At 41.4% G+C, this 17,018-nt stretch overlaps 1 protein-coding gene across 1 annotated transcript in view; it reads right to left on the bottom strand.

The window, feature by feature from the left end:
- Window positions 1-17,018, bottom strand: part of kcnip3b (Kv channel interacting protein 3b, calsenilin) — a 168,405-nt gene that overhangs the window by 77,094 nt on the left and 74,293 nt on the right. Inside the window, exon 2 of the mRNA XM_061928190.1 lies at window positions 3,484-3,658. Within this exon, the coding sequence (XP_061784174.1) occupies window positions 3,484-3,658 (175 nt within the window). The remainder of the gene's footprint in view (window positions 1-3,483; window positions 3,659-17,018) is intronic.

The following is a 17,018-nucleotide window of genomic DNA, read 5'->3' on the forward strand; positions in this document are numbered from 1 at the left end:
ATGTACACTTATTCAGCCTGTTGTTCACTATTCTTTATTTATTTTGAATTGCCTTTCAAATGTCTATTCTTGGTGTTGGGTTTTATCAAATACATTTCCCCAAAAAATGCGACTTATACTCCAGCGCGACTTATATATGTTTTTTCCTTCTTTATTATGCATTTTCGGCTGGTGCGACTTATACTCCGGTGCGACTTATACTCCGAAAAATACGGTAGGCGCCGCTTAAAGACTTCGCTCTGAAGCAAGTCAGAACTTTTCTTTCTGCCAGTCATCCGCGGAAAAAAAGGGTATCATAGTTGTTAGCATATTGAGAGGGTGTGTTATAATGGTAATGTTACCTTATGTTTAGGCTCAGGGGTACGTTGTGCCTATCTCCCCTTTTTTATTGATAGGGATGTAATGATATTAATATGAACATTTCATATAATGGTTATTGTGACCAAAATGACTGTGGTTATCATTATCATTGCTATATTGTTGAATGTACTAAAAAAAAAAATACTTAAACACTGAAATCTTTTGACCAAGTTTTTTTTTGAATTACCAATATTTTTGCATGTTTTGTTTTTCTTATGCTTCACTGATGTTTTAGTCTTTGGATGGGAAATGGTGGTTTTCATCCAGGATGTCTATGTGCATTGCTGCATTCATCTTAGTCTAGTCTGGGAGGTGACCAAGAACCCGATGGTCATTCTGTCAGAGCTACTGTGTTACTTTATGGCGAAAGAACCTTCCAGAACGACAACCATCCCTGCAACAATCCACCAATGAGACCTGTATGGTAAAGTGGCCAGACGGAAGTAATTTATTGGTAAAAAAGTTTGCCAAAATACACCTGAAAGACTCTCGACCATCAGAAACAAAATTCCATTGTCTGTTGAGACAAAGATTGAACGCTTTGGCGTGAATGCCAGGCGTCATGTTTGGTGTAAACCAGGCACCGCTCATCACCAGGCCAATACCATCCCTACAGTGAAGCAGAGTGGTGGCAGCATCATGCTCTGGGGATGTTTTTAAGCTGCAGGAACTAGGAGACTAGTCAGGATAGAGGGAAAGATGAATGCAGCAATATACAGAGACATCCTGGATGAAAACTACCACTTCCCATCTGATCTGATGGAGCTTCAAAAGAGCAATTTTAAATTTCGTATTCAAAAAGACTTGAGGCTGATAATTGCTGCCAAAGGTGCATCAACAACGTATTGAGCAAAGGTTCTGAATACTTATGTACATATATGTAAAAAAAAATTTGTTTTTCATTTTTAATAGATTTGCTAAATTAAAACAAAAAATGTCACATTATAATTATGGGATATTGTGCTTAGAGTTTTGAGGACAGAAATGATTTTATTCCATTTTGGAATAAGATAGATAGATAGTACTTTATTGATTCCTTCAGGAGAGTTTTTTTTAAAGTTTTTTATTATTATTATTATTTCTTTAAGATAGATAGATAGTACTTTATTGATTCCTTCAGGAGAGTTCCCTCAGGAAAATTTAAAAGCTGTAACATAGCAAAATGTGGAAAAAGTGAAGTTTTGTGAATACTTTCCGGATGCACTGTAAAACTATGTGTAGGGCCAGATCTGGCCCCCGGGCCATGAGTCTGACACAGGTGCCATATAGTATCAGCTTGGCACTCTTGGAAACCCCATCGGCTAGAACTAATTCCCCATTGTGCCTGCTATTGGTAGCAACTGCGAGTATAGGTATTGTGCAGTAGAAAAGGCTGACAAGGTGTGTAAAAAAGATTGAGTGGGTATTGATGTAGTGACAGAATGTCAATACTACAATTTTGGGGAACAACACCCAACAACTTTACAGACGAGGTTGGGTGAATTCAGCAGAAAGCACAGAAGACATTGTTACACAGCACACTACTTACTGTATGTACACTAGCAACAGAACAGCTGGCTGACAAAGTTCAATGATGGCCAACTGTTACTGGGACTTTGGCAAGAAGTACTGAGATCTATGGCCATACATGGGAATTGTGTGACTTCGAGGAGGTAATCCTACCTTACCGTGTTATCTATATGTAGCTTGTGCAGTGGTTACATTACATTATCGGTTACATTATTACATCATTTAGGCAGAGAAAATAAAGGGAAACACGAAAAAAAAGAAGTGAAACTAAAGCATGACTGAAAGCATAAAACCAGTCTTCGTTCTACAGAAGAGAGCTGTAAGAGTCATTAGTGGAAATGGATTCTTGGAACCCAATATTTAAACAGTTAAACGTATTGAAATTTGATAAACTGGTAAAGTACAATATTCCGAAAATTATGTATAAAACAAATGGAAAAAATATAGCAAACAACATTCAAAACTAATTTGTAAAATGAGAAAGTATTTATAATCCAAAAGTAACTGATTTTTTTTTTTTTTTTTAATCTAGTTATAAAACACCTCCAAAAACATGCACCTGGGGATAGGTTGATTGGCAACACTAAATGGGCCCTAGTGTGTGAATGTGAGTGTGAATGTTGTCTGTCTATCTGTGTTGGCCCTGCGATGAGGTGGCGACTTGTCCAGGGTGTACCCCGCCTTCCGCCCGAATGCAGCTGAGATTGGCTCCAGCACCCCCCACGACCCCAAAAAGGGACAAGCGGTAGAAAATGGATGGATGGATGGATAGTTTTAGAACAGTGACAATGGAAAGATGCATTTCAATCAACAGTGTTAGTTAATGGACAGTAGAACTAAACAATGTAAATCTCTATCTGTATTAAAAAAAGGTAAAATCATGATGATAAAAAGATAGGACTTTGAGTAAGCTGATGTTTTTATTAATGTTATGTTATGAAATAGAAATATGGCCTTAATAGGTCTCTGAATATAACAGCGAATGTTGTGTTTGTGTGAACAGGGGGCAGATATTATAAGTTCATAGCACTTTCTGCTCCTTTATCATTTATGATTTATTTTTAATGTGGTATAAATTGTTTTTATTTGATATTGACTGAATGGAATACAAATAAAAATAGAAATAGAAATAGAAATTATTGGCGGTAATGAGAGAAGAGAGGGTATGAATAAGGTAGTAGAAATGATAGAAATCTAGGAGTTCAAAATTGAAGCGAGGGTTTTCTCCTGCCACGGCCAAACAAGTAATTGGATACTTTAGACCACTAGGTGGGGCACTGAACCAATGAAGCGAAGCTCAGAGTGGATGAAATAAAAAAAAGAGCACTGACAGTAAAAGTTTATATGAAGATTAATGACAAGACAAGAAGCAGACGATAGCGGAGGAGAGGCAATTTGTTAATCGGCCATAAATGATCCCCCAGGTACTTGACCCTGAGGTGAACTGAGCCGCTTGTCAGAAACTCCCCCATTCTGGGAACACAGACGATCATGGAAACGCCAGCAGATCGATTGTCGGATCAATCGGAATACTGTTAGTCACACATGTTGTGCAGTCGCCATGAAATCAAGTCATCTACCCGTGTAACACACAGGCTCGTCCGTCCTACTCACCTTTGTCCTGTGGCTGCGTGCTGGCAATAATCCATTTGACCAGGCAACATTTCATCAAGGCTTTGCGGGAAAACCTGGGCTTCTGCCACTTCCCGGAATCCTTGCCTCTGCCTGGAGCAGGTTCCACGCCATTGGCATCTCCCAGTAGGCTGCCGTCAACCACTTTACCATCAGCCTGCAGGGAACGTGGGAGGTGGGGAGGTAGGAAGAAGACACAGACAGACAGACATAGTTCATATATTCAATATGGAAATGGAAGGAAGCCAAGGAGGCCTATGATCTGAAGTTATTTTACTAATAGGTTATATTCACAAGACTTTTTAACGTAAGTAAACTAAGTGGTGCGCCACCAAATCAACATGGCTACTGTGCAGCAAACGAGAGTGCGAACTATCTGCGCACGCAAGGGGCATAGATCTTACCGTTAAAAAGCAGATACATGCATTCTACGGCTTGTCCATCTCGGGTCGCGGGGGTGCTGGAGCCCATCCCAGCTGCACTCGGGTGGAAGGCGGGGTACACCCTGGACAAGTCGCCACCTCATAGCAGGGCCAACACAGATAGACAGACAACATTCACACTCACATTCACACACTAGAGCCACAATCAACCTTCTATCCCTATACATCAGGCCTGGCCTATTTTCACTCGGAGGGCCAAATTTAGAGAAAAAAATGTGTCTGAGGGACGGGTATATCTATTTTTAGTAGCACGAATACAAAACCTCACAAAAATGTCTGATTGAAAGCTAAAAACAGACCGCCTTAAAAAACAGAATGGAATTTTAAATTTTTGTACTAAATGAGACACCCAAAATGCACATGAAAATAAAGATTTACAATATTAACTATGAACGATAAAACACTGAATATTGACAACGTATGAACGTCACACACCTTCTTGATAGACATATTTTATAACCAAGCAAAACGCAACAAAAATGCATACCGTAAAAAAAAAAAACACCTACGATCTGATATATATAGATATATATCTCAGATATATATCGTATGTATATATATATATATATATATATATATATATATATATATATATATATATATATCTCAGATATAAATATATATAATATATATATATATATATATATATATATATATATATATATATATATATATATATATATATATATATATATAACTTTAATCTCCTTCTATGCTGGCACCCGCATTTCAGGCTGGCCGCTCTGGAAAAACTCTGTGGAAACGCTCCCCACCCACACTGCTTGGTGCCTCGTCTGAGCTGCTGTGATGTAGATTACCATAGTAACTAGTATATCATGCAAAAGCAGAGATTCCAACCATTGAAATACTTTGTATAGTTCAAGACTTACAGTCATTTGAAAACATCACCGCACATCATGATGGCAGCTACACCTTTCATCTTAAAGATCTAACAAAATGATTTTGGAATGTCCGGCAGGCCAGATTGAAAAGCTTAATTTGGCATTAATTTGCCCAGGTCTGCTATATGTTATCAAAAAAAAGATTTGTCCAGTGATTTCAAGGTTTTTCCCCGTCTTTATGAAAATATAACTGTAGATCTTAACGTTGAGTAAGTACTAAAATCTTCATTTCTGATTGCTGCCTTTGGTAAAAGCTTAAATCTTTTAGGTTTTGGTCACATTTAAGTTTTTTTTATTTATACTGGACTAGAGTGTGTGCCATTTTTTTTTTGTCGTTTTTCGTAAAATTTTGCGCTCTTTCACCCTTATTGATTACCTCGAGGAATTTTTAATAAACTTTTATCCTTTTCGTATTTTGAACGGTTAAAAAACAACGCAAAAAAAGGGCATTTTTCTTCGAGTAAGGCAAAATGCCGCCCAGAACGCAACAACAGACACTTGCTGGCCCAACACTTTGAGTCTTGCATAGGTAATGAGCCAAATATTTAGTTAAGGCTGCATAACTCATCATGTTGCGTTAGGAAATGTTGCCATATTGAACCAAATACAAGACCGTATTTTTCTCTCCTAGAGAGTCATTTAGAGTGCAGAATATTGAAATTTGAAGGCTCTTGCTTGTCTCCTCCTGCCGTGTTGTTCAGGCTGGTGTATATCGATACAGTGTATTGACCTGAGGATAAGACAGGTCATCTTGCACTCAGGGTAGAGAGATTTACACCAGTAGGTGGCGCCAAAGCAAGCAAGTCAAAGGTTTTCTACCGGTCACTCACACACTCACTCAGTAACCTGGACAGATGCTGAGGGGTCGTCATACATTCTGGTCACTGCAGTAATACAATCATATTAGCTATTTTCATCCATCCATCCATTTTATACCTCTTGGGGTTGCGGGGGTGCTGGAGCCTATCCCAGCTGCACTCGGGCAGGGCCAACACAGATAGACAGACAACATTCACACTCACATTCACACATTAGGGCCAATTTTAGTGTCGCCAATCAGCCTATCCCCAGGTGCATGTCTTTGGAGGTGGGAGGAATTAATTTTTTTAAACATTTTCTCTCAACACAAGCATTCCTTATGTTAAAATATCAATATATTATTAAATGTATACTGTATTTTCCGGACCATAGGGCGCGCCGGATTATAAGGCGCACTGCCGATGATAGGTCTATTTTTGATATTTTTTCATATATTAGGCGCACCGGATTATAGGGCGCATTAAAGTAGTCATATTATTATGTAATGGTGGTTCTTTGGTCAAAATGTTGCATAGATTATGTTTTACAGATCATCTTCAAACCGCTTTCTGACAGTCGCTTCCGGATGCGCCGTTTTGTGGTCGGCCTTAGTTACGTGGCTCAGCGTCTTCTCCCCGTCATCTTTGTTGTCGCGGTGTAGCGTGCAAGGACAGGAGTGGAAGAAGTGTCAAAAGATGGAGCTAACTGTTTTAATGACATTCAGACTTTACTTAAATCAATAACGGAGCAGCATCTCCTCTTCCGGAAACAACCACACCAGAAATGTGTCCCGTGAAAAACTGTACAACCGGAACTCTCTAATAACTAAAGTTCCTTGGGTGAATAATTAAACCTCACTACACCAGTATGTTTTAGCGCTTTCATGGCGCGTTTACTGACAGATATAAGTAAGAAATTTACACTACTTTATATTAGAAAAATGACAACTGCGGAGGATGAATGTCACATAACAAGAAGATATAGAAAAAGAAGAAGCTTATCAACTACGGCATGGGCACGGACGCGTGCAATTTTTCAGGATTTACGCAGATCCCAAATACAGATCAGCAGGTACCAGAAGGTAAGAAAAGTAGCTTTTGCATAATACTAAGAAACAAAACGCCAGATAATGTCCTACCTTATACACACACCATACTAATACTTGTATGTTTAATGCGCAGACAATCCTTCAAGCTGTGCGGCTTCATAGCTTACCAAAGTCGTACTAAAACATTTTGATAGATTTTTGAGCACCGTGTGTGATGTTCTATATTATCAATGGAACATTTAAAATGTTGGTGTCGTTTACTTGGGACATATTGCCATCATAGTGGCAATATACACTTATCTCTTATGTTTGACTGCCATCTACTGGTCACACTTATCATTATACCAAGTACCAAATAAAATAGCTTTGAGGTGGGTAAGCTCAACCAAACGTATTCCTTACATTAGGCGCACTATAAGGTTATAAGGCGCACTGTCGAGTTTTGAGGGGGAAAAAAGGATTTTAAGTGTGCCCTATAGTCCGGAAAATCTGGTAATATTTTCCTCAAAGAGCCTTAAAGGACCAAGGAATGGGGGATATCATCTTTTGACATAACTTCTTTCAGAGTTTTGTCACTTTTTTTGTGTCATTTTCAGCTAAAATGCATCAATTCAAAAAATATTAATTCAGCTTTTACTCTAAATGTGGCCAGGGTATGAATGTGTTTTTTAACTTACATATGAGAACTGTTCATGTATAAAATACAAGGTTTATAGATGTAAGCTTTACAATATACAATGCTTTTCAGGGGCATTAACCCAAGTGGGTCCCGAGTGACGAGACAGGCACATGGGACATTTACACATGCATGTCCAGTGACCAAACTTAAGGTCGGCTATCACCTCTTGTCCCTAAATCAGTGGTTCTTAACCTGGGTTCGATCGAACCCTAGGGATTTGGTGAATCGGCCTCAGGTGTTCGGCGAAGCCTCCGCCACGGAGGTAAAGACACATCCGACTTATCGTGTAAATAAAAACTTCTCCCTATCAGCGTATTATGGATACCCCCAAACAATGTTCCCTCTAATTTTCCATCTGATTTGCAGGTTTTTTGATTGATCGATTGAAACTTTTACTAGCAGATTGCAAAGGAAGAGGATAGATTATATGAAACGGTACAGTTTACACAGTACAGTACATATTCCGTACCATTGACCACTAAATGGTAACACCCGAATAAGTTTTTCAACTTGTTTAAGTCGGGGTCCACGTTAATCAATTCATGGTAATGTGTGTAAGGTGTGTAATTTTCATGCACTGTGTTGGTTTTGTTCTTTGAACAAGGTGATGTTCATGCACGGTTCATTTTGTGCACCAGTAGAAAAACATAACTTTTTCTTGAATTTGAAAAAAAAATAAAAAAATTCACTAAAGAGGGGTTCGGTGAATGCGCAAATGAAACTGGTGGGGTTCGGTACCTCCAACAAGGTTAAGAACCACTGCTCTAAATGTAAATAATCCTACACGTGAGAATCAATGCAAATATAATTTCAAATGGATGGTCAGATAAACATAATCAAAATAATAACAATTGCCCAAAAAACTCAAACATTCCCAAAAAACTGTTGATGATCAACAAACTACCTTACATTTCACTCGGACCAATTAAAATTAATCCTATGCTTGGGCAACCTTATAATCAGTCTTAACCTAAAGCGAGGCTCTGGGGCTGAGAGGTTTTGGAACCCCCAAACTCTAAATTTGCTGTCTCCTTATAAAAATCTGCAATATCTACAGTATTTATCACAGAAAGCAGTATTGTAGTTTATTCTAGGACAGACAACAGCGAGTTTTCCCTCTTTGAGACAAAAAAACATTATATTTGTATTAACATATTAATGAACTTAGACATAACTTTAAATCCGTCAAAAGGTAATTTTCTTATGTAGGAACTTCAACATTGACCTTTTGAACCATGATAAGTAAAATACCAATGATGACTTCATGGATACAATATATAGCATAAGTGTATATCCTAAAACTACAAGACCAAGCAGAATCAGAGGACACTGTGCCACGCTTATTGATAATATTTTCTACTCGTAATTTTGATAATCATACCACATGTGGCCTGCTAATGACCGACATCAACAATCTAAGACAGAAACTACAGGAAGAGGAACACGGACGAATAAAAACACTTTAAAGACTATGCACAAAGAAAAGTATGATTGTTTTTAAGAATGATATAGAAAAGCAAAACTGGGACAATGTGCTCAGTGAAAATTATGTAGCATACAGTATGGTAATTGTTTAAACACGTTCATGATGCTTAATGACAAACATTGTCAATGAAAACAACTGAGTAAGAAGCAAAAGAAGAAAAATCAACCATGGATGACAGACAGATTGAAAAATGCTTGTAACAAGAAGAATACATTGCACAGAACATTTATAACACGAAGATCTATATAGGGGCAGAAAATAAGTACAAAAACAAGCTTACTAGCATATTACGAACATGTAGGAAAGAATGGAACAAAAATAACATGAGAGCAACATGAGACATCCTAAATAACATCAGGAAAAATACTTTTCAGAAAAAAATTAAAAAATAACAATATAAAGTAAGTAGTTGAAAGCTTTAATAACTACTTCCTCCAAATCTTGAGGAAAGTATTCCAGATCCTATGTCAGTTAAGAACTGACATAGGATATAAAGAAATCCCAGCTGGATGTTCCTCACGGACATGGCAGAGAAGGGAATAAAGAAAATTGGGAATACATGTAAATCCTGATTGTAACTGAATTGATATCCATGTCATCCATTTTCACTTGTTCCTTTTGGTGTCGCGTGGTTGCTGGAGCCTATCCCAGCTGCATTCGGGCGGAAGGCGATATGGAAACAGATATTGAAAAAAGGATATTGAAGACATTTCAGAACCTTTCCCTCTTTGAACCCAAAGCCAACATTTCAACATCGATGGTATGATTGGAAATAAGGAAAGATTACCAAAGCAATAGATGGTAAACAGTGTGCAGCTGCAGTGTTTATGGATCTAACAAGAGCATTTGACACAATTAATCATGATATCTTATTTAACAAATTAGAACAGTACAGGGCTGGTCTTAAACTGGGTAAAAAGCTACTTTACTAACAGGGTTACCCTCGTGGCAGTTTTTCGAATGACATTGGAAATGCTGTTTGTTTGAGATTTCAAGTTTGAGTTTGGTGCAACAGGGTTCCGTAGCCAGTCAGTATTCAATGCAGTGAAGCAGGCGAGCTCAGCTAAAGTACAAAGTCAGAAGTCATAACTTAACTTCCACAAAGTTTGGAGAATATATGCCTGTAAGTGGTTGAACATATGCTGTTTTATGTCAAATTTGTTCTCTCAAAATGTAATTGTATAGATGTTTGCAAGAGTTTAAAAAGAATGCGATTGAGATGCTAATTTTACATTTAAATACATTGCATGTTAGCATCAATCTCGCGGGATAGGTACCAACGTTTTTACTGTTTAGTTTCAGTCGCTGGTTTTTGCTCATATCAGACTACTGCCAATTTGACACTTTTTTTTTTTACATGTTTTTGGTATTTCATGTGTATTAATGAACACTCTTTTATGTGCTTAGTTTTACAGGAATTTCATTTGGAGGCAATCAATAAACAACCTCAACCTGGAAGTTTTTCCGTCTAATTGGAAGGATTGTTTACCTATCTGCCAAACTAAATACCTACATTCAGGGAGGGCAGAATAGCAAAAAGGCATCCATCACATCAAAACTTGCATGGAAAACAGGAGGATTGCTCCATAGTTGCATGTGTTTCAACAGTCACAGAAGGCTTGTCAACCATGGTAACTACTAAAGATGACACAAAATAAGAGTTATGGGAGATTAGATCAAAAGTTTCAAGTACCTTACATTCTAGATCTTTATCCACTGCTGCTGCGAGGGCACGAGCAAAGGCTGAAGCTGCTTGAGTGGAACTCTCCTTTGCAAAGAAGGAGGCTTTTGGTTTGTCTTGGAAGACGTTTCACCGCTCATCCGAGTAGGCTTCATTAGTTTGTGCTCATAGACTTAGATTGGTCAGAGCTAGTCCAGCGGCTGGTGCCAAAACCCCAAATATTTATACTCCAAAAACCAAGAGTTTGTGCCTGGGCAAGGATGGTTTCGCCCTATCGTAGTGAGAAAAAACACTGTTTTGATGCAAACGAGCAATCCTAACTTTCAAAGCCAACAACAGTTGTTGATGTGTAATTTCCCCTCGTTAGCATTGAGGTATTGTGTGGCAGAACGATCGCTGTGGATTAACTACTACTAGTCCAAAATAGTTGGAATCCTCCACGTAAGCATTCCATTCAGTTGTAAACAAATGGCACAAATGGCATTATGGTCAACCTTCTGTGACCAGAATGTTTCTAACTCCTGTTATTTGTCGGAGGCTAAATTGAAGAGTCATTTAGGAAAGGTAGAAAGGATGGTGTTGTATGTGGGAGACAGGTGGTGTTGCAGACCACCTCCTCTGTTCAGGAATGTTTTTTCAACCTTGACATAGGTGGCTTTCCCTTGCTCTTTTGTACCATCCATCCTCCCTGTTCAGAATCTGTACATTTTTGTTCTCAAAGGAGTGCTGTTTCTCCCTGAGGTGCAGGTAGACAGCCGAGTCTTGGCCTGAAGATTTTGCCCGTCTATGCTGTGCCATGCGTCGGCTTAGTGGTTGTTTTGTTTCCCCAATAAATGAATCAGTGCATTCATCATTACACTGGATAGCATACACCAGATTGTTTTTGTGGTTGTGGGGTGTCCGGTCTTTAGGATGCACCAGTCTCTGCCTTCCCCTTCTTATGGAACAACAAGATGACGGCTGCCCGCCAGGATTGAGGACACCAGATATGAAACCAGCTGCAGTTGAAGAGGTGAAGCAGCAAAGAAAGAGCAGCTGTGGGTAGATGTTTCAGCATTTCAGGAGCAACAGCATCAGGACCCGCGCCCTTGCCTGGTTTAAGTTGTTTCAGGGCACGTTAGAGTTATTTGAGGGTGAACAGGCTTTCAAGCAACTGCTGAGGGGAGATATGTAGTCTTAGAGTATCTTTACCCAGCTCTCGTAAAGCCCTCCGGCTCGACCTATCACTCTTCCGTCCACTAACTATGGCGTATTCACTGTTGAAGGCGTTGGCTTTTGCTACGTCTGAGGCATGCTCCCTGCTTTTTTATATCAGCATCTTCCCGGTCTCTTTCGGTTGGTTGCCATCGAGGGATTTCATAACGGACCAGGCTTTCTTGGTATCTTAAGATTTGGTAATCTTTTCTAGTTGATTATGCCATGCTGCTCTCTTTGCCTCAGTTATCTTGTCTTGGACCTCTCTGGATTTAGACAGCTATCCTTTCGGCTGACTGCAATCAAGTTCCACCTCATTCTATTTTTTTCTTGCTTCAGTCGATGGATTTCTTCATTCATCCAAGGTGTCTCAGTAGGTCGGATGACTTTTGCCGCGATGACTTCAGTGGCAGCCTCTTTAATGAGTGAGGTGAAGGCTTGGACGGTATAGGATGGGTTTCGTGACTCATCAATTGCTGGCAGACCTCGTAGAATGATGGTTTTGTATTACCTCCAGTCCCCTTTTCGGAAGTTGAGGAGGACTTGGCATTTGGCTTTCTCAGTTAATCTCCTCTCTACATTTGATTGGCGTTGGCAGGTGATCTGATGAGAGGTCGTTTTGAGGCTCCCAGGAACAGCGGGTAGTGGTTAATGGGTCTGCAAAAAGAGAGATCTGGAGCGCTGAGTCCCAGGCCTTGGGGGTTTCTTGAGGTTCTGGTTGGGTTTCCATCATTGATGATGGCCTTTTCATTGTCCTCTAGCCAGTAAAAGAGTTGTCCCCTTAGTTGTCTCCCTCATTTGACACGATCCGCAAGGACCGTGAAGGGTCTGGTACCAAAAATCACAGAGGTGGTGGCCTACTGACCTACATCCGCACTGGGATCCCATACTCTGTTCAACAAGCCCCTAATGTGCGCCCAGCTGAACTTCAACAAATCCTTATCCCAACAACCCGGCGAATCCAGCTTTCTCTCATATTATCTACGCCCCCCCCTGCCAAATCTACCTAGCTCCAATCATCTCCCCTGGTTAAACCAACTCCCAAGAAACCAGGGTCTTCTATGTGGTGATTTCAACGCTCACCATATTGCTTGGGGTGTATATGTCAACGACTGTCGTTGGCTTTGACAGTTAGAATTGCTTGTTTGCATCAAAACAGTTGTCTTTCTCACAACTATAGGGCAAAACCATCTTTTCCTAGGCAGACACTCCTGTTTTTTTAAGTATAAATTTGTTTTTTGCAACAGCCGCTGGACTAGATCTGACCTACCTAAGTCTATGAGCACGATTAGCGTCAAAACGCCTTCTAAGACAAACCAAACAGTCCAGTTGTGTTCCATTGAATGCCCTGAGATAACAATAACCTGGATGAATGAGAACATTCATAGACAGAGCAGGTCTAGATGCTGTACTACATGTACTCAAATCAGAGAAAGCAGTTGCTGCAGCACTAGCTGTGGCTCAAGCTTGGCAAGTGTCCACGCAACAAAATGAACAGCCACAATTAGACAAGATGCCAGCTATTATCTTCAGTGCCCATAACACTAGTTCTACCGCCATGTGTGGACACCAATGAATCACAGACAAGAAACACACAACTGTGTTCAGTGGTTGGGGGTGGGGCGGGGGCGTGGTTAGGGGCGTGGTTAAGAGGGGAGGAGTATATTTACAGCTAGAATTCACCAAGTCAAGTATTTCATATATATATATATATATATACACACAGGTAAAAGCCAGTAAATTAGAATATTTTGAAAAACTTGATTTATTTCAGTAATTGCATTCAAAAGGTGTAACTTGTACATTATATTTATTCATTGCACACAGACTGATGCATTCAAATGTTTATTTCATTTAATTTTGATGATTTGAAGTGGCAACAAATGAAAATCCAAAATTCCGTGTGTCACAAAATTAGAATATTACTTAAGGCTAATACAAAAAAGGGATTTTTAGAAATGTTGGCCAACTGAAAAGTATGAAAATGAAAAATATGAGCATGTACAATACTCAATACTTGGTTGGAGCTCCTTTTGCCTCAATTACTGTGTTAATGCGGCGTGGCATGGAGTCGATGAGTTTCTGGCACTGCTCAGGTGTTATGAGAGCCCAGGTTGCTCTGATAGTGGCCTTCAACTCTTCTGCGTTTTTGGGTCTGGCATTCTGCATCTTCCTTTTCACAATACCCCACAGATTTTCTATGGGGCTAAGGTCAGGGGAGTTGGCGGGCCAATTTAGAACAGAAATACCATGGTCCGTAAACCAGGCACGGGTAGATTTTGCGCTGTGTGCAGGCGCCAAGTCCTGTTGGAACTTGAAATCTCCATCTCCATAGAGCAGGTCAGCAGCAGGAAGCATGAAGTGCTCTAAAACTTGCTGGTAGACGGCTGCGTTGACCCTGGATCTCAGGAAACAGAGTGGACCGACACCAGCAGATGACATGGCACCCCAAACCATCACCCAACCATGCAAATTTTGCATTTCCTTTGGAAATCGAGGTCCCAGAGTCTGGAGGAAGACAGGAGAGGCACAGGATCCACGTTGCCTGAAGTCTAGTGTAAAGTTTCCACCATCAGTGATGGTTTGGGGTGCCATGTCATCTGCTGGTGTCGGTCCACTCTGTTTCCTGAGATCCAGGGTCTGAGGTGGTACTTGGTGAAAAAAGTTTGAGACAGAGTCAAGGAAAACACATTTTTGGGTATAAAAATGAACCGTAAATCTCATACAAACAAATATTTATTGCTAGCTTATGTTGTATATATATATATATATATATATATATATATATATATATATATATATATATATATATATATATATTTTTTTTTTTTTTTTTTTTTTTAAATATACAACATAAGCTGGCAAGAAATACATCAATATTAAAAACAAATAAAAAATATGTACTGGACAAAAAAAACAATCCATACTTTCTACTACTCACTAGTGTTACTATATCTGAGTTATTGTGTAGAAAAATGTGGAAATAACCAGAAAAGTACACTTAATTCATAACCGTGTTACAAAATATGTCAGTTAGAATAATTCATAATGTTGGATATAGAGAACACTCGAACCCTTTATCTATTGAATCAAAAAATTCAAATCCAATGACTTGGTGCATTTGCCAACAGCTAAAATTATTTACAAATCAAACTGTAACTTGCTAGCTGTCATGTTTGTGTAATCATGTTTTGTTTTAAGTCATGTTTAGTTTAGTTTCTGGCTTTTCACTCCCTTGTCTTGTCACCATAGCAACCATTAGTTTTCACCTGTCACGTCACGCACCTTTTTCACGTCTTGAGTCACGCACCTGTTTTCGTTAATCATGTCTGTAGTATTTAAGTTCAGTGTTTTTCAGTTTGTTTGTCTGACGACCTCGCACCCCATACCGCACCCCATATATGCTTCTGCACACTCCTCTATGATCCTGCTTCATGTCCCTTGTCACAGTAAGTTTTGGTTCCATGTTTATAGTCCTTTTGTTTTTTCATAGTTTATTCTCCGCCAGTGTGCGCGCTTTCATTTATTCCTTTTTTGATAGATTAAATAAATCATGTACCTCCATTCCCGTCTCGCACGAGCCAACTTTCCGTTGCATCCTGGAAAAGCAAACACCCCGGACCAAGTCTTGACAGTAGGTCGTCAGCAGACCCGCTTTTCCGCACCTAAATTGGCCGAGTTGGACATTCAGGACGAAGCTTCTTGGGAGGTGCTGCGCGCCATGGAGGCAGAGACGCTGCGCTTTTCCCCCAGGGAGCGCAGGGGGATGATGTGGGGGAATGAAGGCAAGCTGGTGCCGATCGGCGCGTCGCTCCCGTCCCGGAAACGTCGCCAAGGACGGGGAAAAACTTCCTCGAGCCAGCAGGACACGCCGCTCCCACAAGCCCCGCCCCCTCCGGGCGGAAGCAAGCAGCAGTCTGCCCGGCTTCCCCATGATGACATCACAGATCAGGATTTTTGTTTCAATACTTTTTCTTTAAATCACCCGCCTCCAGCTAAAAACTCTGCCATGTCTTTGATAAAGCATTATCAAAACATGTTTTTAGAAATCAGGTCTAGTCAGTCACAGCCATCCCAATTTCATGCCCCGCCCCCCAAGACTCAAGTCCCGCCCCCGTCACAATTTTTTTCTTTTTTACCGCCCACACAACCCCAGGTGGGGGATAAAAAAACAAAACAATTTGGCCAAAATAAAGGGGACATTTCTGCCCTCCCCCGCCCACCCCTACAGAGAGTTCCAGACCGCAGGGAGCGCGTCTGGTATCCGCCCCTTGAGGGGGGGGCTGGGGTCGGTAGCTGTGTTGGTGGGGTGGCTCGGCATCACCATGCCAAGCCACAGCCTCCCTCACGGCCGCCACCACCAGTCTACCGACCTGTCAAGCCACAGCCTCCAGCACGACCGCCCTCACCAGTCTTCCGACCTGCCAAGCCGCAACCCCCAGCTAGGCCACCTCCACCTGCACCAAGGCTAGCACCTGTTGCCGCACCAGCTCCACCATGCCAAGTTCCTCGCCAAGCTTCGCTACCAGCTCCACGACGCCAAGCTCCGGTACCAGCTCCACGACGCCAAGTGCCGCCAGTCGCAGCTCCACGACGCCAAGTGCCGCCAGTCGCAGCTCCACGACGCCAAGTGCCGCCAGTCGCAGCTCCACGACGCCAAGTGCCGCCAGTCGCAGCTCCACGACGCCAAGTGCCGCCAGTCGCAGCTCCACGACGCCAAGTGCCGCCAGTCGCAGCTCCACGACGCCAAGTGCCGCCAGTCGCAGCTCCACGACGCCAAGTGCCGCCAGTCGCAGCTTCACGACGCCAAGTGCCGCCAGTCGCAGCTTCACGACGCCAAGACCCGCCATGCCAAGACCAAGACCAAGACCCGCCATGCCAAGACCAAGACCAAGACCCGCCATGCCAAGACCAAGACCAAGACCCGCCATGCCAAGACCAAGACCCGCCATGCCAAGACCAAGACCCGCCATGCCAAGACCAAGACCCGCCATGCCAAGACCAAGACACGCCATGCCAAGACCAAGACACGCCATGCCAAGACCAAGACACGCCATGCCAAGACCAAGACACGCCATGCCAAGACCAAGACACGCCATGCCAAGACCAAGACACGCCATGCCAAGACCAAGACACGCCATGCCAAGACCAAGACACGCCATGCCAAGACCAAGACACGCCATGCCAAGACCAAGACACGCCATGCCAAGACCAAGACTCGCCATGCCAAGACCAAGACTCGCCATGCCAAGACCAAGACTCGCCATGCCAAGACCAAGACTCGCC

This window comes from Nerophis lumbriciformis, linkage group LG33, assembly GCF_033978685.3.
Source record: "Nerophis lumbriciformis linkage group LG33, RoL_Nlum_v2.1, whole genome shotgun sequence".
Classification (NCBI taxonomy): Eukaryota; Metazoa; Chordata; class Actinopteri; order Syngnathiformes; family Syngnathidae; genus Nerophis; species Nerophis lumbriciformis.